The sequence below is a fragment of the Petromyzon marinus genome, chromosome 62, assembly GCF_048934315.1.
Source record: "Petromyzon marinus isolate PM22_M1 ecotype Great Lakes invasive population chromosome 62, UKy_Petmar_22M1.pri1.0, whole genome shotgun sequence".
NCBI classification, from domain to species: Eukaryota; Metazoa; Chordata; class Hyperoartia; order Petromyzontiformes; family Petromyzontidae; genus Petromyzon; species Petromyzon marinus.
This window is the reverse complement of record NC_133728.1, coordinates 2,235,339-2,257,924: the sequence shown is the minus strand read 5'-3', so window position 1 is coordinate 2,257,924 and position 22,586 is coordinate 2,235,339. Positions and strand designations below refer to the sequence as shown.

At 45.1% G+C, this 22,586-nt stretch overlaps 1 protein-coding gene across 2 annotated transcripts in view; it reads left to right on the top strand.

Moving 5' to 3' along the window:
- Positions 1-22,355, top strand: part of LOC116955950 (nectin 1a-like) — a 31,815-nt gene extending 9,460 nt beyond the window's left edge. The window contains exons 6-12 of one of the 2 annotated variants that reach the window (XM_076053654.1): positions 890-1,044; positions 12,148-12,286; positions 13,016-13,067; positions 17,423-17,577; positions 18,642-18,693; positions 19,963-19,995; positions 20,727-22,355. In XM_076053654.1, the coding sequence (XP_075909769.1) occupies positions 890-1,044; positions 12,148-12,286; positions 13,016-13,067; positions 17,423-17,577; positions 18,642-18,693; positions 19,963-19,995; positions 20,727-20,792 (652 nt within the window). In that variant the 3' untranslated portion in view covers positions 20,793-22,355. Of the gene's footprint in view, positions 1-889; positions 1,165-12,147; positions 12,287-13,015; positions 13,068-17,422; positions 17,578-18,641; positions 18,694-19,962; positions 19,996-20,726 lie in introns of both variants that reach the window. The other variant, XM_076053653.1, reaches the window with a different exon arrangement.
- The last annotated feature ends 231 nt before the right edge of the window (positions 22,356-22,586 follow it).

Below are 22,586 nucleotides of genomic sequence, written 5' to 3'. Positions count from 1 at the left end.
GTTAAGGACAGAGCAGACTATTGAACCTTATTCTCACATCCACATATTTCACCGGTTATCATACATTATATTTGCAATACTACCATACATGTATTGCAGATAGTGACATCCTATTTAAATAAATAAAAAATAAAGTAAAACAAAAAATTTGTATACGTAGTGAGATGTTTGAATGTGGCGGCGTAACTGGGGCTTGTGGAGGGGAGGAGTGGAGACAATTGGTGGGATTACTGGAGAGAGAGAGGGGGGTAATGGAGATGATTGCGTGTTCGAATGTGTGCATCAGGAAAAGTTCACGTCGACAAGATCTTCAAAATAGCACGCGAGAATGAGATGCTGTTGCCGCTTCCCATGCTTGTGGTTGTCATACTGCTGCACCTCAGGCAGCATTGCTACTGAACTTTGCTGCCTGACTAACGATGAGCTCGCAAGCATGTCCGGTACACCATGGCCAACGCGGTAGACCACGTCATTTCAATGATAGTGCGCGAAAAACTAAAATAAGTGTAAATTAATCAAACGCGCTATTTCACAATCGCGTTACATAAACGCGCATAAAATGCGAGGCGACTGTAGTTGCCATTGTTATAGCCCTTTCTCAAACAATTACTAGATGTAGTTCTTCCACCCCCTATTCCGTGGCTGTTATGCGACATGTTTTGCCATACTGCTAGATTGAAAACTAATTTCTTTAGAACTGCTTGTGTTTAGTTTGTTCTCCTTTCCTGCACCTCAGATTACCACGGTTGGCTACCTATACGGTCCAAAAGAAGTTCAACATACATACTGTACATCTAATTACATTTCTCTTCTCAGCTTTTGCAGCAGTGTAATCACACGATGCTCACCGTGTGTCGTGCTCCCCGTGTTGTGGTGTGATTGCTCGTAGGCAAGAGGGCTCCATGCCCAACGGGACGGTTGTGAGCGGCAACTCCCTGTCCTTTGAGCGGCCGCTAGTGGAGTCAGACTCTGGGTCCTTCTCCTGCTGGGCCAATAACTCTGTGGGCTGGGGCGAGGCGGTGGTTATCATTACCATCCGGTCAGGTATAACCACCGCTGCTACAACCACCGCTACTACAACCACCGCTACTACAACCACCGCTACTACAACCACCGCTACTACAACAACTACATCCACTACGCCCATGGCAGCCACAACACCAGGTATCAGCGCAGATACATCAGCAGCTGCTTTTCTTTTTTGACTTCCCACTGGGCCCCCACTGTTACAAAAGATGCGTTGATAACCAAATAAACGAATTGCTGCCCAGAAACTGATGTCACCGTTTTTAAAACAGTAGCCACATTTTAAAGACAGACGGGCAGAAAAAGCTCGCAACTCTGAAATGCAATAAGAGGTAGGTTTTTTTTTATTTGTTGTGAAGTCTTTAAATCATGAGAACCAATAACAAGCATTACGGCAGGCCAGAAAAGCAAATAGATGTAACAAAACAAACACACACGGAGCACTGTGTTGCATGTACAAAGGCTCTCAAAAAACGTATTCGAGACAAAATGGCCACACGTTCAGTTCTTTTGAACCTGTGGTTTCGCATCATGCATTGAGAGCTTTTATACATACAATGCACATTTTTGGGCTTTAAAAACTCAGATAATTTCTTAAATATAATTCAAGATATTACACTTAACCTTAATGAAAATCTTGTACGTTTTGATGTGACTTCTTTGTTCACCAGAGTTCCGGGCAACAAGTAAATTAAATTACTCGATACTCCGGAAACGAACACTGGTTTTGCCAAAAATATCCCACGACTAGCTGAACACCATCTTACGAACACCTATTTCTTGTGGAAAGATGATTTCTATAAACAAAAGGAAGGAGCAGCAATGGGCTCTCCTTTGTCTCCTGTGATTGCAAATTTATACGTGGAGTTTTTTTAAGCAAAAGCAATAGCTTCAAGCACACTAAAACTCTTTGCTTGGTTTAGATATGTGGATGACACACTGGTGGTCTGACGACACGGCAAATATACATTTAACGAATTTCTAAATCATCTCAACTTGCAAACCCGCCCATCTAATTCACCATGGAAGTGTAAGTTGACAGAACTCTCCGATTTCTGGATATTCTGCTCGGGCACGGTCAAAATTGCAAAATAATACACAGCTTTTACCGAAAGAAAATGCACAATGATGCCTATCTGAATGCAGAATCACGCCATCACTCTGCAGAGAAATCCATCCTTATCAAGATGCTCATACATCGAGATAAGAAACTGTCAGATGGTGAGATGTCTGAGAAGTGAAATTAAACATGTTAAACAAGAAATGCTGCAATTTAAATGCATGCCTATACAGATCACCATACATCAATGGGGATTACATGTGTAGTGACTGACTCAGAGACACTAAGAGTAGGAGGCACTCTGTTTATTAACAGCCTTAAAAGTTCACACTTAGTAACTACAGCTCCCAGTCAGGACAGCTGGCAGACTGCCTGACTGACGATGCCGAGAAGGTGAAGACAGAGATGGCAACGAAGTCTCCAGCAGCAAGACGGGATCACACTCCAAATAACAGCCCCGAGCTCCTGCTCGGGGCCCCCTTTTATCCTCCCAGCGTTGCCTCAATCTGCCCCGGCCACGCCCCTTTTCTAGAACCTACTAGCGTGTTCCCGGGCTTCCCTCATGTGCCCCTTCTGTAACCTTTCCCCTACATTCCTCTCTCTGGTCTATCACGTGACCTGCTGTCAGTCAGGGCTGCTGTAACTGCAGATCCCCTTCCCTTCCAGCAACAAGCACTATGCTGCCAATGACCAATTCTATGTCACTATACTTGTGTAGTGGAGTAGGAAGGTGTGTAGCACAAACAACATGATTACATGATCACACAGACAGTACGGGTTATCTTGGGTCAGTCTGTAGTGAAGGCGAATACAGTGCAGGTTATGTTGAGGCAATTAAGCTGGGGTAGCCGTGGACGGCTGCGATTGGTTGGGCTGTTGCCGGGGCTGGAGAAGCGTCTGGAAGTCTGGCGAGAAACAGGTGCGACGGTCACGCGGAGCGCCGTTGGGACGCGGGTTAATTTATTGTGGGTGAAGAGTTGGAGGTTGGAGTTGCTGAGTGCAAAGTCGCTGTGTGCGAAGTCGCTGTGTGCGAAGACACTGTGTGTGAAGTCGCTGTGTGCAAAGACGTTATGTGCGAAGACGCTGTGTGCGAAGACGCTGTGTGCGGAGTTGCTGAGACGGAGTTAGAGACTAAGCAGTTAACAGTGGAGTGAGCATAGTGATGGTGATAGCGGTGAACAGAGACGAAGCAGTTAGCAGTGGAGTGAGCATAGTGACGGTGATAGCGGTGAACAGAGACGAAGCAATTAGTAGTGGAGTGAGCATAGTGACGGTGATAGCGGTGAACAGAGACAAAGCAGTTAGCAGTGGAGTGAGCATAGCGACGGTGATAGCGGAGAGCGGAGATAAAGAAGTTATTTCTAGATTTGAAGCTTTCGTGACTGCAAGGATCCATACTGTTTGGTTCTATTCGGTAAAGTCACGTAGGTAAAAAATAAAACAAAAATCACGACGTTTCAGCTACAACACAAGTGGCCTTCATCAGGTGAAGGGACCGTACTGTCCAGAGGACAGCGTTGGAGTGAAGACAGCCAAGCCCAGGTCGCATCCTTTAAGCTGTGTGAGAGGAAACAAACGCCTTGACAAAGGAATTAGCATAAAATGCTGTAGAGGACCGGCACGGGGGGGGGGGGGGGAGTTTACAAATGTTGGTGTGAAGGGAAATAAGCTGGGAAACAAAAAACGCCTTGACAAAGGAATTGGCATAAAATGCTGTAGAGGACCGGCATGGGGGGGGGGGGAGTTTGCAAATGTTGGTGTGAAGGGAAATAAGCTGCTGTGAAAGTTTGGGATACACTACCTGAATAAATATACTGTACCATTGAAAATTAGTTTAATGTTTGGTATGATTTAGAACATCTTTCCAATGATTGCTTAATTTGAAACCATCTTCTCGGTTGAAATTGTCTGTGTTTGTAAATCTGAATTGCTTCGTGGATAAATCTCTGATAAAAACCCGTGGGTTTGCAGAGGACCTTGGTATCGGATAAAATTATATCGTGATCACCCACAGCGTTGTAACAGTGATCAGCTACGGCAGAAAAATTCGTCTGCCGTGTTTCAAATCTGATTTGTGCTCGCGAATTTAGTCAGAGACATGTCGTTTTGTCTCCCCGATATAGCAGTCACCACAGGTGCAGATCAATTTGTAAACCCCGGGGTACTGTAAGTCATGAATGACATCCTTCACAGAAGGGATCAGGTCACGGATTTTGTGTACTGTATTGAACCGGACCAGGATGTTGTGTTTGTTTAGAATTTTGGAGATATTTTTAGTAACGCCTGCTATATATGGAAGTGTGATGGTTTTGATCGGAGTATCAGGTGGTTGTTTCTGTATGGAGGGAGAAACAGCTTGGCGGATGGTATGGTCAGAGTATCCATTCCTTTTGAGGGCCAGATGTACATATTTTAATTCACTGGTCAGGTGGTGTTGGTCCGAAATGCAATGAGCCCTGTGGTATAATGTTTTGATGAGATAATTATTTTGCGTCAGGTGGTGGTGGTAATCAGGTTTCAAGTATGAATCTGTGTGGGTGGGTTTCCTGTAGAGATAATGTCCCAATGAGCCATCAGGTCTCCTCTCGAACAGAACATCCAAGAATGGCAGCTTGCCATCTTTCTCCACTTCCATGGTGAATTTGATAGCAGGGTGTCTGGAATTAATGTGGTCTAGGAAAAGGTCCAAATCAGGGTGGCCATGTGGCCAAATGACGAAAGTGTCATCTACATATCTCTTCCACAGGGAAGGTCTGAGGGTGGAAGTCTGGATGGCGTCTGATTAAAATTTCTCCATGAAAATATTGGCTATCACTGGTGACAAGGGGGATCCCATGGGGGTATCCTCATTCTGTTTGTAGAAGGAGCCATTCCAAGTAAAGTAGGTATTGTTGAGGCAGTGCCTAACCAGTGCAGGTGTATCGGGGTCTAGTCCATGTTGGACCAAATTTTCAATTATTTCAATGGTATCAGGTACTGGGACCTTGGTGAACAAAGATACCACATCGAATCTGACAAGGATATCGTCAGGGGACAGAACAACGTCTTTGACCATAGAGACCAATTGGGCTGAGTTAAGTAGAGCTGAGGGCGTCTTGTCAGTGAAAGGTAGCAAGGTATCTGACAGAAAACGGGCCAGTCTATAGGTAGGGGAGTTGATCGTGGATATGATGGGTTGTAGTGGGTGCCTTCTTTATGAATCTTGGGAAGACCATAGAATCTAGGGGGTCTTGCATTAGAAGGTTTTAGGGAGGGACGTTTAGTTGGGTCGATTAGGGAGGTCAAACTTGTGATGATCTTGTTGGTTTTTATCACTAGGCTATTAGTAGGGTCATTTTTTTATTTTTGAGTAACTTCCATCGTTGAGCAGATTCTGGATTTTTTTGTTGTATGAATCTTTATCCATAATTACAGTAGCGATGCCCTTATCGGCTGAGAGGATGACTATGTCACTTCTGTTTTTTTAAATTCGCGAGTTCAGAGCGTTCATTTTTGTTGATGTTGCTAATGGGTTTCTTAGCATTCTAAAGAATAGTGGCTATTTCAGCTCTCGCAACATCTGCTTGGATGTGTCCTACGCCTTTGAGGGCTACATCGACCTGAAAGATGATATCATCTACTGGTATGTGTTTTGGGGTGACAGCAAAATGTATCCCCCTAGCCAGTACTGTTTTCAGATTGTCCGAAATTGGGGTGCTACTCTGATTAATGACGATTTTGTTGACGTCTAGTTTTGTTATATGTGGAACTGTGTTCTTCTTTGATAGGTGGTTGAATTTAGAAATCAGTTTAAAGGACACGACTTGGGCTTGGCTGTCTTCACTCCAACGCTGTCCTCTGGACAGTACGGTCCCTTCACCTGATGAAGGCCACTTGATGTTGTGGCCGAAACGTCGTGATTTTTGTTGTTTTATTTTTTACCTAGGTGACTTTACCGAATAGAACCAAAGAGTATGAAGAAGTTAGCGGCAGAGTAAGTGAAGCAATCGTGTGGAGTGGAGAGACCAAGGTTGCGAGCGAGTCGAGTGAAGCACGGCGAGCGAGCCGTGGCGACCAGGATACTGTAGAATATGGAGGACATGCTGAGAGTTGTAAATAAAGCGGTGTTCGAAGAAAGACAGAAGTTGTCCGAGTGAAATTGAACACTACATTTGGTGTCAGAATGTCTACGAACCACGCCGACATGTGGAAGACGTCGGCCAAGAGAAGGGATGTGCTGACGGACTCGTCCGACGACAACGAGGTGAACGTGATTGCTGCATCGGGGCAAGTGGGTGCCGCTCCCCCGGCGGGCGGAACGAGCGTTGCCGACGGGGCTAAGCCAGCCCGCTGCCGTTCTCGTGCCGCCGGAAAACGTCGACGACGGAGCCGCACCTCCCACGGCGCTGCAGGCGGGGCAGCAGGACGCACAGCATGCCGCTGCTTCGCCGCCATCGCGAGGGAGAGCACCGAAGCTGGAGGAGAGAGAATGCCGCCGCCGCTAATGTGGGTGCTGGGGCGGGAAAATTGTGCGCATCGTGCGCGTGCGATCGCCATCGTGGCGGCCGGTCGGGACGTGGTTCCCGCCGAAACGCCGTTCCCGCCATTCTCAACGCCTGTGGAGGAAGATGTTCAGCCGTCTTGGTGGCATCCTGTCGCAAGAGGATGCCGTGGTTCAAGTTCCTCACAGCCTCTCAGGCGAGTCATGACACAACGCACCCGGCCCTAAACACACACCTCACCCATCTTGCGTGTGCCGGGTTATTGTTTTTGCATATGGGATTTTGTTGACCGTTGGGCTGCTGAACGAGGTTCTGGCTGTGTGAATGTAGGATGAACGCAATGTCTGTGCTCGTGTGTGTGGTTACGGCATCGGGAGTGTTATCTGATGGGGATGTTAATGATTAATTCGTGTGTCGAGCGCGATTGTTATTGTGTATACTGTATGGAGCTTTGCTTGCGATTGGTTATGTGAGACTGAGAAACTTTGATCGTTATTGTTGCCAAGGTATAGATTGTATCGGACTGTATATGCTGCGTGTACTGTATTACCTCATTCGGCGATTCGTGGGATTGTGTATAGTTGTTTTGCTCTCAACTCGGTTGGTACAGCTGTGTGCTACAATGCGAGTATCTGACATAATGAGTACTGATGCGGGATGTGAAGTGTATTGTGGTGACCGTTGGGTATTTGAGATCGTCACAAATTGTGCGTGCCTGTTCGACATTGGCGATGGTGACATGCTGCCATTGATTTGGTATTGTGCTAGCTGTCAAATCTCGTGGGGCACAGATCCTGACCAGGATGGCCCAGTACGTGTTGAGTGTCTAACACGGGTGTGTGGTTCCATCATGCTATGAATGATGGTTTGATCAGATGGCCCGGAGGTTGAGGCCCTCCGTGGTGCGTCTGAAGCTATACGATGGAGCTATAGGCTCACCCTGGCGGCCCAGAGTTCGAGACACTCCGAGGTGCGTTGAAACAGTGGGCTGGAGATGTATCCCTCAGTTGTCAGGGTGCATGTTGTGCAGTGAGGTAACGATGTGTCTTCTAAACTCGGTTGGGGCAGCCGATTGCGGCAACGCGAGTCTTGGAGAAACACTGGTTTAAAATTCCCCCGCTATGGCCGATTCGTGCGATGAATGGCGGCGATGCGCAGAGGCATCGGAGGGTGCGAAATTCGCTGTCTGTCATAATTCCCAGAGCAGTATACTGGGATGGGAGTGTGGGGAGAACCGCGGAGATATGCGGGTGCGCGGGGATTGCGGCATTGCCGTCCAAGCATGCGGCTGACATTTTGTGTATGCATGGGTATTTGTGTGATTTTGGGCTGATTGTAGAATGTGTATTTGGTTCCTTCCGCCGGGCGGAATTGATCATCTCCACTTCCCTGGCCAGGTGACTGTTGTGTCCGACGAGCCGAGGCGAGTGTTCGTCGAGTGATGCCTCAGGAGGGTTGATTTCTCTCGTCACAGGATTCCTGCACCTGCCGCCCTTGGAGTCGCCGGTTGTGCTGGCTGGATGTGGACTTGAAGGGGGGAGTGGAGCACGTGCTCGCCTCCCCTGTGGGCTCGGCCACGCGAACTCATTAAAGACTGGCCGCTGGAACTTGCTCCCGATGAAGAACTTTCTATTGACTTTTACGCCTCGTACGGCTGTTGTACATATGTTTCCGTGATGCATTGGTGTTGTTGTTATGTTGTTGTTCATTGTTATGTCCGAGGTACTCCACCACCCAGAGGTCGAAGTGTCGTCGTAGCCGGGACGGCTAGATTTTTTTTATCACGGGGGGGGGGGGGGGGTGATGGAGTAGGAAGGTGCGTAGCACAAACAGCGTGATTACATGATCACACAGACAGTATGGGTTATCTTGGGTCAGTCTTTAGTGAAGGCGAATACAGTGCAGGTTATGTTGGGGCAATTAAGCCGGGGTAGCCGTGGACGGCTGCGATTGGTTGGTGCTGTTGCCGGGGTTGGAGAGGGCTCTGGAAGTCTGGCGAGAAACAGGTGCGACGGTCATGCGGAGCGCCGTTGGGACGCGGGTTAATTAATTGGGGGTGTAATGACAGCGGGTATAAGAGCGGGAGTCGGAGTCAACAGATTGGAGTTGAGTTGAAGGGAGTGGAGTTGAAGGGAGTTGAGTTGAAGGAGTTGAACTTGGAGATGGGTTGACGTTGGAGAGCTTAGGGGAGCTGGAGTGAAGAGTTGGAGGTTGGAGTTGCTGAGTGCAAAGTCGCTGTGTGCGAAGACGCTGTGTGTTAAGTCTCTGTGTGCTGAGTTGCTGAGATGGAGTTAGAGACGAAGCAGTTAGCAGTGGAGTGAGCATAGTGACGGTGATAGCGGTGAACAGAGACGAAGCAGTTAACAGTGGAGTGAGCATAGTGACGGTGATAGCGGTGAACAGAGACAAAGCAATTAGCAGTGGAGTGAGCATAGTGACGGTGATAGCAGTGAATAGAGACGAACCAGTTAGCAGTGGAGTGAGCATAGCGATGGTGATAGCGGAGAGCGGAGACGAAGAAGTTAGTGGCGGAGTAAGCGAAGTAATCGTGGGGAGTGGAGAGACAAAGGTGGCGAGCGAGTCGAGTGAAGCACGGCGAGCGAGCCGTGGTGACCAGGATACTGTGGAATGTGGAGGACATGCTGAGAGTTGTAAATAAAGCGGTGTTCGAAGAAAGACAGAAGTTGTCCTAGTGAAATCGAACACTACACTTGTATGCAGACAATTACCTGTATTGCACACAAACGACAGGAGGTACAAGAATAATGCATATGCATAATGTACTTGCATAATGTACGTTGATTACCATATGAATAACCCAACCAAAAATGAACACCCATTGTAACTTATATGCAAACATTAATTTCCTCCTTCACACGTGAAGGGCTCACAGAAGGGCAACTGCATATCTGCTATAGTAATAATAAAGACCCTCCGTGTCATAGCGCAGCTCAATCTTTCAGCATGAAGTCTGCTCAAATCTCAATAATGATACAGCCGCTTATCATATCGAATAACATTTAAAGTACAAACATCTACCCAAATATCTGTAATACCTTCTAAATTTCCTTGTTCCTGATAATACTACTTAAACGAACAAATACGTACTCGTATAATAAATTCAAATTTTACATCGAATTATATGAATATGTAAATTAGATATGTCATATTTTACTGATGGTAAACATAAACACGATTATTCTTTCCTATGCAACGAAACCTCTGCAAAATACCTATTCTGCTCACCCCGTTAGCTAAATGTTAAAATCAAGCTCTAAGTCAGCCATTTTGTGCCGTCCTAATGAACAGCACAACGCAATGATGGCAAATGTTTTCAACTATTACAAAAACATCCTCGATTTTCAACACCAAAACACTATTATCATCTTCCAACTCTGCTATATCGATTGATTCTAGTTGGATTAATCAAAATAAATAAGTTATTAACACTCGTAAATATATAAAACACTGTGTAACAACAACAAAACGTGTTCCTGGGTAGTAAGAGTTATTTTCTAATTGCTTATGACTCAAAAGTACAGAAAATGGCTATCATTCCCCACAAACTTTGCTTTTGTGACCAGGACACAAAAGCAAAGTGAATAATCCACTCCATTAATAACACTGTCTAACAAATGTATTATGTTTTTTGTCCTGGGTAATGTTATTTCCTAATTGCTTATGCCTCAAAAGTACAGAAAATGGCTATTCCCCACAAACTTTGTTTTTGTGACCAGGACAGTGATATTTAGAAATTTGAATGAGAAAACGTGTGCATTTGTGTCACTCCTTCACATAAAAGTCCTGGTTACAAAAGCAAAGTTTGTGGGGAGGGGAATAATAGCAATTTTCAATACTTTTGAGGCATAAGCAATTAGAATATAACACTTTCTACCCAGGGACAAAAATCGTGTAATTAGGTAGCTTGCTACGAAGCCGACGCCATCTTATTCATTTCACGCGCAAAAACGCCAAACAATATACTAGTTTAACACGTAGGCTTTCGCGACCAATATCATCCATAAATCAGATTTTTTTGGGAGAGATCGTGTAAATATATAAATGTGTCATTAAACCTGCCACCAGCCGACACAGCCAATCATTAATCACCCCCCCCTCCCCCCATTTCGTTCAAATTTGCATGTTGTTTACCTGACAAACCTTACTAATTGGCTGTGTCGGGTGATGGCGGTGTGGGGGCCAACGTCCACCTCCCCGCTCCCCGTGAGCGTGCGGGGCGTGACGTCAACCCCCTCCATTCCCCCCTCCTCCTCTCCGGCCGTCTCTCTCCGCGCCCCCGCTGATCGGGTGATCAGCTCTGAGCTCTGAGCCAGATGACATATTTTTGATGCGAGTGTGAGAAAAGTTAGCTTAAACGAGCCCTCTCGTGTGTATGTGTAACCATAGTAAACTGATAACTGATGGTAAAACCCACAGCTCACAAACGGCTATTTCAAAGGTGGACTTTAACACTCGCATCTCCAATCTGCTGTGGGAGGCCGCTCAGCAAACACATGTGAACGAGTGTCAACCTTAAGACGAGATAAATCGGCGCACGTCACGGATCTATTTAAAATAGGGACGCCACGATGGCTAGGATACGTTAACGACCTTGCCTGGTATACAGGAGGTCGTGGGTTTGATCCCCACCCTTGATGCCTGCTGTATATTTGGAATTTTCGTGTGTCTCTCCCCATGGTTGTTTTCTACGGGTCCTCCGGTTTTTCCCTCCACATTTAGAATCGGTGTGCGTTGATAGAATATTTGGCTACTATAATTTCCACATGATAAGCCAGTTCATTGGGCTATCATTTGTGGCAATGTCGCTTCTGAAAGATCTGCCCCTGCCAAACACTCCCAATGCGAGGCTGACTCATTACACCTTGCAGAGGATTGCTCTACTGAACAAATAGTTTTGCGGTTTAATTTGCAAATGCGAGGTCGCGTTTTAAGTCAATGTTTAAAAAAAATCATGGAAGCTGGTTCGTCGGTGCGAGTATTCGTAAGTAAATAAAAAAACTTTTTAAAAATTTTACCATGAGCTATGTCGCTCTTTTTCAGAAGCGACCTGGCCACAAATGATAGCTCAATGAAGTGGCTTATCATGTGGACATTTAAAGCAGCAACTGTGGGTGTTCGTAAGCGCAGGTGTTCATAAGTCGAGGTTAGTCTATACCATTGTTTTAAGATATTTATAAAAAAGGTGGAGCTGGCATGTTGTAATGGCGAGCCACACTTGGACTTGCAATCCAGCTCGGCAGTTGAAACCGGGGGGCAAGTTAAATCTCCGCCTCCCCGCCCACCTCTGTCAACCCAGCAGCAGTATAAATGGGTAACCGATTGGCAACATCACGTGCGGAAAGTCAAAGTGTGGGTACTCCCCACCTGTCCACCAAGACGTCTCACCGGCACTGAAGACTAGGCCAACGTACTTACCGGAAGGGGCTCTCAAGTGGCGGGGGGAGGGAGGCGCTTCCGCCAGCCGTGGCGTGGGCGAGCAAATTGCATATCTGCACCGTTACCCAATTTAACCTTCAGGCAATATTAACAATTGCCCGCAAATGTGTGTGTCTTTTGTAGGTGGTGGTGATAATGGTGGTGATGATGGCGGTGTTGAGCCCTGGGTCATAGCTGTCGCCGTCATTGTGCCACTGTTGGTTTTGGCTGCAGTGGCTGGATCCGTCTTTTTATTTTGCAAGAAGAAGGGGACTCAAGAAACGTGAGTTCCCAATGATTGATTTAGATCGAGGTGATGAGTATGGTACTGCTCATGGACAAGAGGGGTTGGTTGGGCCAGTGTTGCCCTTGAAGCAGAATGTAGCAAAAAGAACCTGAAAAAGGTGCCGGATGGTCGCTAGAGCAGTGTTGTCACCTATTGTATTTTACCAGGTAAGGCCCACTGAGCTATATAGCTCTTTTTCAGAAGCAAGGTGGCTATCACAAATGAAGTGGCTTGTCACGTGGAAATTTACAGCAGGCAAAAACTCTAAACGCGTCATGTTGATTTTAAAATGTGGAAGGAAAAATCGGACATGGAAAAAAATTGCACGCAACCACGGGGAGATGGAGAGAACGCAAACTCTAAATATACAGCAGGCGTCAGGGTCGGGATTGAACCCACAACCTCCTGGTATACAGGAGGTCAAAAAGGCTTTCTAAAGTAATAAGAAGAGTTCACAATATCAGAAAAGTCATTAATGTTGACATCTGCACCCATCGGTGCACATCCGTCAATGATGCTATGGGCGGCGATGTGTCCCAGCAGGTAGCGAATTCGCTGCTTCCTATTTCAGAGGTTCATAGTTTGAATCCAGCGGCCTACCATATTTTTAGTACCTTGGCAGGTGCGAGTGTATTAACCATGACGGTCCCGCACACCGCTAAGCTTCATTGTGGACGAGTTGGCTCGAGCTATTGTTTGTCATCGATGTCTAATGTTTATCTGCAGGAACAAGCGAAAACATGGCCGGGACGCTCCAGTAGGTTCCGCACACCAACCGGTAAGCGGCCGTCCGTGCTCGGTACAAACGACGATGAGCCGGAATGATTCCAAGCCACGATGATTCCCAGCCGGAGTGATTCCTAGCCGCAGCGATTACCAATCGCTGAAAAATGAGCGTCGAAATGTCGCGATGCTTGCCGCCCGTTTTTACAACCCTGCTGGAAAATTCGAGACTATAAATTTAAGTAAATAATCTAACGGTTATTCTCCTTCCAGTATTTCTCTCGCCATAATAGAAATAAAAAATGAAAGTGTTTTTGTTGCACGCCCCATTGAACGCAAGGCATTTGATGCATGTTTGTATATTGAACTACTTTCTCACCGTATGCAGCCAACCGTGCTAATCGGTTGGTTAAGCCAGGGGTCGGCAACAAAAATAACAATCAGAGACTATTTTTTTCGAATTTGGTAAATAAAAACTCCCTATTTCAAGAGCTGCAATGCATTTGGTGAATACGAGACGGTGATCCTTAATAACGTCACGAAGCAGCAGTCCTTAAATAGTCGCATGTTGCTGACCCCTGGGTTCGAAAAATCCAGAGACAGACCCAGTTTGAAGCTGGCTATGTGTAGACTGCCAGTGCACTCTGATAGAAAATCATAATCATTATTCATCTTAGAAAAATCCGATTAGCTTTGAAGCTATTTTTCACAGATGTCCAGTGGGGTGGGTGATGTCAACCTTCTCGTGGCCCACCCTGTTGTGTGAACGAAGTTTACAGGAAGTTCATCACGAATGACATCACTAAGGAAACCATTTGTCACCCGTCGGCCTCTGGGTTACAGCAGAAACAAGAAGCCTGGGAACAAAGGTCCTCTTCAGGGCCAAACAAGCCGATCCATCGGCTCCTTGGTTCGTCTATGTCAACTAAATGTTGAGGGTCTATCCCGAGCGAAGACAGATGTCCTCTCAAAGGTTCTTCAGCAAGAAAACATCGACATCCTTACTATCCATGGGACACATGTGGAGGAAAGAAGCTCTCTTCGATTGAAGATTCCAGGGTACATCGTCGCTGCTTCTAAGAGCCACGCTATAGATGGTCTGGTTACTTACATCGCGCATCACATCAAAGACGCAAGGGAAGTCATTTAGACAGACAACGACTTCACAATTGGTACAATAATCGCTGGTGTTACTGTGTACAATGTCTATAAATCGCCAACAACAACCTGGCACCTACCACTATTGCCAGCGGTACAACATCCCGTAATCTACGTAGGTGACTTCATTAGCCATCACACGATGTGGGGCTACCCGGTGAACGAACTGGCAGGTGAACAAATCCTTGATTGGGCATCTGCGCAAAGAGCTCTTCCTCGTTCGTGATGCCAAGCAACAAGGCAAATTCCACTCTGCACAATGGAATAGGGAATACAACTCAGACATGTGCTTTGTAACTACAGATTAAGAATGGCTCAGCCTTTGCCCACCAAGTGAAAAGATCTGCCTTGCTTCCCACCAGTACAAGCCCATGGTCATCCATGTTGATGACGAAATCCCAGTAATAACCAATCACACTAAGACCCTGCTGGAACTTCGGGTGGGCAAAATGGCCTGGTTTTACGGCTGCTGTGGAAAATAATATCCACCACATCTTACTAACCCTGAACTTTTGAGCAGTTCATCATACTCGTGAAGAAAGCTGCCAGAGATGCGATTCCGCAGGGATATTGGAGGTCCTACACCCCCGGCTGGACTGCAGAAAGTGAAAACCTTCTCCGAGAACATCAAAGTACGAGATTGTAACAGCCCTTCTGGAGTGGCTAGATTCTGCCAGACGAGCAAAGTGGGCAGCGTTGATGGAGTCTTTTGACTTCACGCCCTCCAGTCACAGAGAATGGGGGTTACTGCGGAAGCTCGGAGCGGCACCTGGACTGCTAAGTAAACAGCTAATGGGATAGTTGTGTGCTTCTCGATAATGCAAAAACAATCGAAAGTCAAATACAAGAATGCGCCGTAAAACAAGCCACAAAAGATACACTCTCCACCAGTGACCAAAACTCTCCAGTGTCTGCAGCTGTACTTCCAGAAGAAATAGATGCCATACTAGCAGCAGGTAAAGCCACAGGAATAGATGTTTTTTACCCGCAATTCCTAAAACACCTCAGCAGCAAAGGAAGAACCTGGCTGGCAAACTCTTTTTCAAAAATCACTGCCACCAGCAGGCTACCAATATTTTGGAGAAAAGCAAAAGTCATTGTTCTCCTTAAGCAAAGAAAACCTGATGATGACCCGCACAACTACAGGCCAATCTCTCTTCTTATATAGTAGCGACATGCCGGTCACATTAAGCAGCAAGTTCATTTACGCTGATGATCTAGCACTGATCAGCCAAGCAAAGACACTCAAGACATCTTGAACACCGACCTCAAGAAATTGGAAGATTATATCTACTCTTTGGTTTTATTCGGTAAAGTCACGTAGGTAAAAACAAATGAAAATTAAATAAAATAAACAATTAAAACACGACGTTTAGGAGGCAACACAAGCTTCCGTCTTCAGGTGGAAACAGTCACAGCAAAAAATCGCTGCACCAAGTGGTGAGGCTCTGGGAACCTCGGGCTTAAATACAGGTTAAGGGAGGGGGGGGGGGAGCCATATAGGGGGACCTTGGTGTGGTGCGGGGCTGAGTTAATCCGTCTTTTGTTGTGTAGAGGGTGCGGGGGATGGGTCACTGTGTGTGTGTGCAATAGAAACGGAAAAATAGAAAAATTAAAGATCGGCAAAAATGTGCTGTATTTAAGCCCAAGGTTCCCAGAGCCTCGCGACTTGGTGCAGCGATTTTTTGCTGTGACTGTTTCCACCTGAAGACGGAAGCTTGTGTTGCCTCCGAAACGTCGTGTTTTAATTGTTTCTTTTATTTTATTTTAATTTGTTTTTACCTACGTGACTTTACCGAATAAAACCAAAGAGTATGAATTCTTGCAGTCACGAAAGCTTCAAATCTAGATTATTTCTACTCCTGGCGACTTAAGCCAAACCCAAAGAGGACAGCATCCTCACCATTCCATCTCAACAACGCGGAGGCAAATGGTACACTGAATATTGAGTTTTGTGCTAAAATCATCGCCCGTGATGCACTCCCAATATACCTTGGTGTGGGCTCGATCAGTCTCACTTTCAGGAGACACATTAAGCAGTGGAACAACAAGATTAAACCGGCACGAATATCATCCATAAACTGGTGGGAAATAGGTTGGGGCTGTGATGCACGAACACCATGAACTGATATACGGAAGCCACTGGGAGCTATGACACTTGTAAATAATCTAGATTGACAAACTCATTTCTTTGGGACTTCTTTTTTCGTGTAGTTTGTTGTCCTTCCCCCGCACCTCCGATTAGCATGGTTGGCTATTTATGACGCGAAAGAAGTTCAACATACATACATGAATAAGTACCTGCAAAATGTTCTGGTGACATTCAATCAGTATAAAACGTACACCACCACCACCTTCATCATAAACTTTTCCTTTCCTATAGTAGCTTAACATTTGTAAGGGTTGCCGAGAAGAAAATCCTATTCAGGAATAAATAAATAAATCAGCATCTACTTATACAGTTTAACAGCTCTGTATGATTTCAAATAGCGCGCTCGACTGTAAACTAGCTAAACTTTTTATATCACCAGGTAAAGACCACTGAGCTTTATAGCTTTTTTTCAGAAGCGACTTGGCTATTACAAATAATAGCTCAAAGAAGTGACTTATCATCATTGTGTAAATTTATAGCAGCCAAATATTCTAAACGCACGTTTCTAACTGTGGAGGGAAAAACCAGAGAACGCGGAGAAAAATCCATGCAAACTCCAAATACACAGCAGGTGTCAGGGTCCAGATCGAACCCATGACCTCCTGTATACTAGGCGAGGTAGTTAACATCTCACCAAAGCAAATGCTAAACTCTCATTGGAGAGGAAATGTCAGAGGGTGGAAGAGCTGACTTCGAGCATGCCCAATGGAATTTGAAGGTGGAGAACGTTCAAATTGGATTGGTTGTCAGGGAAGACTGAATGGAATTTTTTGGGGGTTCGGTTGGTGACCGACTTAGAGGAGATTAATGGGATCAAATGATTGGTCTACGCCAGAGATGGACTCCTTTATGGTGTCGTCTCACCAGTGTTAGGCCAGAGAATACAAAAAGGTGTAATGGCACGAAGGAATGCCAATGTCAAAGTATCAATAAGCTCGGGTTGAACAGTTATAGATAAGTACAACAAATGTTTATTGTACAAAAGCAGATTCCATCCGTCGCATCGAAGTGAATCAACATCGTTGGAAAGAATGTTTAAAATTTTAAACTATGTTTTCCTTTTAATGCTGACTCTTCTAACCCCACCGCCCCATGCCTAGTCTCAGCAGCAGCAGCAGCAACATCAACAGCAGGACGACCATCATCAGTACGAATACATCGACGGGAAATTCCCATCCCACAATCTGGAGTCACAACAGCCGCCCCCTGGCAGTGCCGAATTCTACAATGCGCATGCAGAAATCACTTCCAACTGGTATGTACAAGCATTCCAAACATTGTTATGTCGATTGAAATATCACACTTTTACTATGATAGAGGTTTTTTAGGGTTATATTTAGCATAAATATGAATGTGTCGTTAAACCCGCCACCAACGAAACAGCCAATTAGGTAAGGTTTGTCACGTAAACAAAACATGCTAATTCGTTACTAGTTCGGCACTAATCGGTTGTATGTTAGAGAATAAACCCACTACAACATTTACAATTCGAGTACCGTTTTGCTGGTAATTACAACAACAACCAGCATCATCAGGGGACAGTCAGAGTTGTGGAGAAATCCTGTTATGGGTTTACTCTGATCTAATATTGTTATTATTCTTTTTATTTTACGTTTTATTTTTTAAGATTCATAGTAGATCCAACAGAAAGGGGCTTTTGAGTGCAGTATAAATAGAAAAAAAATCTCTAAGTTTATCTTAACGTAGGTTTTTAGCATAGACGGAGTTTGACTTTTATATTTAGGGGGAGGGGTGGACAGGGTTTCGCTTTGTCCCTCACATTAGGAATTGTGGCTACATGTAATTTTTTTTTATCTTAATTGTAAACTACTGAAAATAAATGTATAAAGGTGTCCAGTTTGGCGCGGGGGTGGGGGGGGTTGGCATTTCCCCACCCCCCGTTCCATCTTGTTATAGTTTTCTATATCTAAATTGGAAATAATCTCAGCGATTAGGAGCAGTTTCTTCGAGCAAGGGAGAGTTCCAAATCTTGAGGGCTCACAAAAGAAGCGAAGCGTGGGTGCTTTGCTTAGATATTTTTTTTTAACCTACAGCATTTTAATTGTTGAAGTGGTATGTAGTGTATAATGTACCATATATAATATTTGACACTGAAATCAAGCAAAACTAAATTTTTGTCATGCGCACGGTGCTGATGGCCAGTCTGGTTCCAGCCTTTGGAGCGGTTTTGCCGGGTTCACCGGATCGGCCCAGGGACCACCTGATAATGTTGGAAGCCGGATAACTAATGATCAATTACTTAAAGGTTTTCCTTTTTTGTGCATTAATCTTCGAAAAAAATATATCAACTCTTTTTAGGAACAACCACAGAGAACATCTGTATGAGAACAACCTGAATTCTACTGAATCGGTGGGTGAATTAATAAGCTAAACTTACTACCTGCCTCGGCCATGAACAGTGTCTGAGCAATGTGATATGCATGTGTGTGTGTGTTCGTATATACAGTAGACTCGATTATCCGCGTGTGGTTTATCTGATTTGCGGATTAACCACGCCCCTGAGATTTTGACATAAATTAATAACGCGTGGATTTTCCATTAATACCTACATTAATAATCTAAAAACCAGTTATACATTGTCATTCTTGGAAATGTTTATTACATTTCACGTGCTTAGACTGACCAAAAATATCTGCTCTGAGTAATCCGAAATCCATGTAATCGCACCAACACTACAATAGTTTCAAATCTGTACAACAGTGGGCGGAGTTTGATTGATGTTGAAGGGCGTGGTTCTGATGTCACTTAGTGGGTCAAGTCTTCTGCTGGGTGGGAGCAAAAAAGTGTTATGAATGAGCACGCGCATCGATCGGGTCGATATTCGTTCTTAAATGAAAGTTTTTTCTAAACTTTACCTATATTAGTGGATTTTTGCATAGAGATCCGCGAAAATTGAATGTATTTTTTGGATTAACCGCAATTTTGAATTATCGGCGGCCATCTAGTGAACACACTCCTATAGTGTGGCGTTTAGCGCGCTACTCTATGAACCCGACTATCCGATTCCCGCTCGCGGTGAACACCGGTAATGATTATCTGTACCAGTCCTTGGCCTCCTCTATGTTTACTCGGCGTCAAATTAGTACCTGGTGCAGTGATGTGTGAACATCACCGCTAGGGAGTAAAAGGCGGCCGAGTGTGGTGCTGGCCACCCATCCGCTCGTGTGCTGTGCTGGCCTGCATAGGTGCTGCTCGCTAACAGCACTTGCCATAACAATCTGTGAAGCCCACACGGGGGAATCTTTGTCCTTATACATGCATAAAAAATCCCTGTTTAGTAATCATAGACTGCCATGGAGAGAGCTGTAAAGTGAGCATCTATTTGGGATGAGGTGGAAGTGGTGATTAGCACCACAATCAGCTCCCCAGTGGTAAATAGAAATATGCACCAATTTATTTTATGACAGCGTTGACCTAGGGGAGGTCCAGGACAGTTTCATATTTCACCGCGAACAATTGAACCATGGCCAAACAGATTTCAGTGCTGCAAACCATTTGCACCAACGGCACAGACACACAGGGGGAAAATAATAATCCACTCATAACATGTGAGTAATTTGTACCGACATTCAACATCTTATTGAGTGCGTTTTGCCACCTAATACCCACCCCATTGTAGAATCCACAAAACCAAGAGGGCGATCACTACCAGGTAAGCCTCACGCAAAGTAAGGATGCCTTCGTTGAATACTCTTTCGTTCATTCGTGTCTCAATCCGTTTGTCCTGGTGAGGGTCCCATAGGCACCGTGTAAAGTAAGGTTGGTCCAGGCCTCCATTTCCCTGGCGACAGACTCGAGCACTACATTACTATACACTACTACACTATACACTACACTATACAATACTATTTCCTACACTACTATACATTACCATACACTACTGCACTATACACTACTATACATTACTATACATTACTACACTATACACTAACATACACTACTATACATTACAAAACACTACGACACTATACATTTCTAACACTACTATACACAGCATCTAGCTCTTCCTGGATAATTTCCAGGTGTTCCCAGGCCAGCCGAGTGACATAATCTCGCCAGAGTGTCCTTGGCCGGCCTCGGGGTCTTTGCCCAGTGAATACACTTATGTAACACGATTTTTGTTCTGAGTAGTAAGTGTTATTTTTTAATTGCTTATGCCTAAAAAGTATAGAAAATTTACATTATTCCCCACAAACTTTGCTTTTGTGGAGAATAATAGCCATGGTCGGGACAAACCAATGGAGAAGAGTAGTACCATGCCACCCACATTTGAGCTGGGAGAAAATGGAACCTGATTTCAGTACGAAATTGTACATTATACCTGTAGCGATGAACTCAAATTAATCAACAAAAATGCAATTTTCTTTCCTTTTCATTTCACAGCCTCTGAAGCCGTCCACAGAGAAAACTTACGATAAATTACACCATCCCACATACGAGAATGTATGAGAATGAGCACTTTCATCACATTGCACTAAAACGACACGGTTAAAACCAATGTACACGAGTTAATTAGGAGTTTAATTTATTCCAGAATTGTGACGTGCCCACGTAATAAACACTTTGGACGTGGAGTTTGGTGCATACAATAGGATCATGTTCGGTGATGGTTCTATCTTGAAGTCGTCCAAAGTGAGGTACGGGGGAAGGACAATAAAATTAAAAAAAACGAAAAGCAGTTCTAAAGAAATGCGTTTTAAATCTAGGCTTATCCGTGTGGACTTTGGGCATGGATCTCCTTGTATACGCGGTGGGTTTATTCTGGCTCTCCAATTTATTGCCCATATCATGAAAATAAAATGTACTCAAATTTGCTAAACATCTGAAGCAGAACTATGTGAGCATCATTTGTAAGCAGTTTGAGATGCATGTAGACCAGCACAGCGCGTGTTACAACTTTAATGACTCTCGGACAACACGAACTGTAGAGGGTTGCTTTATTTCGCTTCACGCGGATTACTTAGTCAGGGATGACACGCGAGTGGCGATGAGGCGAAGACAGCGTAGACGCGACGAAAGCGACGAAAGTGATGACGCAAAGACAGCGACGATGCGAAGACAGCGACGGCGTGAAGACGGTCGACCCCGATCCCACGGCAGCCCCGAACCTCGCCTATCTCCCCTTTTTATCCAAGGCGTGGCCCTCACTCCGCCCCCGGCCACAACCCCATTCTCGAACTCTCTAGAACTTCCCAGATGGTTCCCTTCTTCTCATAACTCCCCTCTGTTAATATTCACCCCTGTAATTACTCCCCGTAACACACATTTACACACAGACATGTAATTATCGGTGATCAGCTGTATTTGAGTCTGTATTGAAAACTCACTTCTTCAAACTGGCCTCCACCCCTAATTTTGTTTTTATTTCCTCCTTTTCATACATGGCCAAATTGGGATATGTATACAGATTAAATGCGTCTTGTAAATGTAAATATTTATCATTATTATTAACTGAACAATACATGACATAGGTCCTGGGCTTGGCCAGTTCCGAGTCGAGTTGCGAGTGATGGAGGACGGTGCAGGGTTGGATTGTAGATCCCCGATATTCAGCTTTTTTAAATAAAACATTTGTATCGGCATCTATGCCACTGATGTGCTCCGGATGTTTTATACATATGTAATGACCTAGATAACAGACCGCTTACCTGACACAAGCGTACGGTCAGACAAACAATGAGAAAGTAGTCCAATGCCTCCCATTGGTGCTAAGACGCCTTCACAGTGATTGGTCGGGAGCAAAAATTGAAAGGGATTTGAGGAAAGATTTTAAAGGTGAAAAAGCGGGAAGCAAGGGTAGACTGCAGAAGAACAGTTGAGAACCTTTGGTGGGGAAGGGTCAGGATTGGCCGAAGGGAGTGGGGTGGTTGAAGCTTCCAGAGAGGGGGTTTTGGGGGGTATAAAAGGAGGCAGCACAAGGAGAGGGAACGTTGGAAAGAACACGGAGCTCGTCTCATGAACCAAGCCTGGCCATCGTTCGTGCTGTGTCTGAATAAAAGGCTCTTAAGAAGTCACCACGTGTGTTGGCGTCACTACACAGGTCCAACGAACCAACAAAACAATCGATTCGTGTTTCCTGAAAATGTTATGCTTGCCAGTTGGTATAGCTTTTTCACCATCCACTCCCTCGTGTGCCACTGTGCCGGCTTCAATAGGTGCTAGCTAAGAGCACTTGCACCAACAGTCTGTTAGGCTATACGGGGGATCTTTGTATTGCTATTTGCTAAAGGGTCCGGTAGAGGG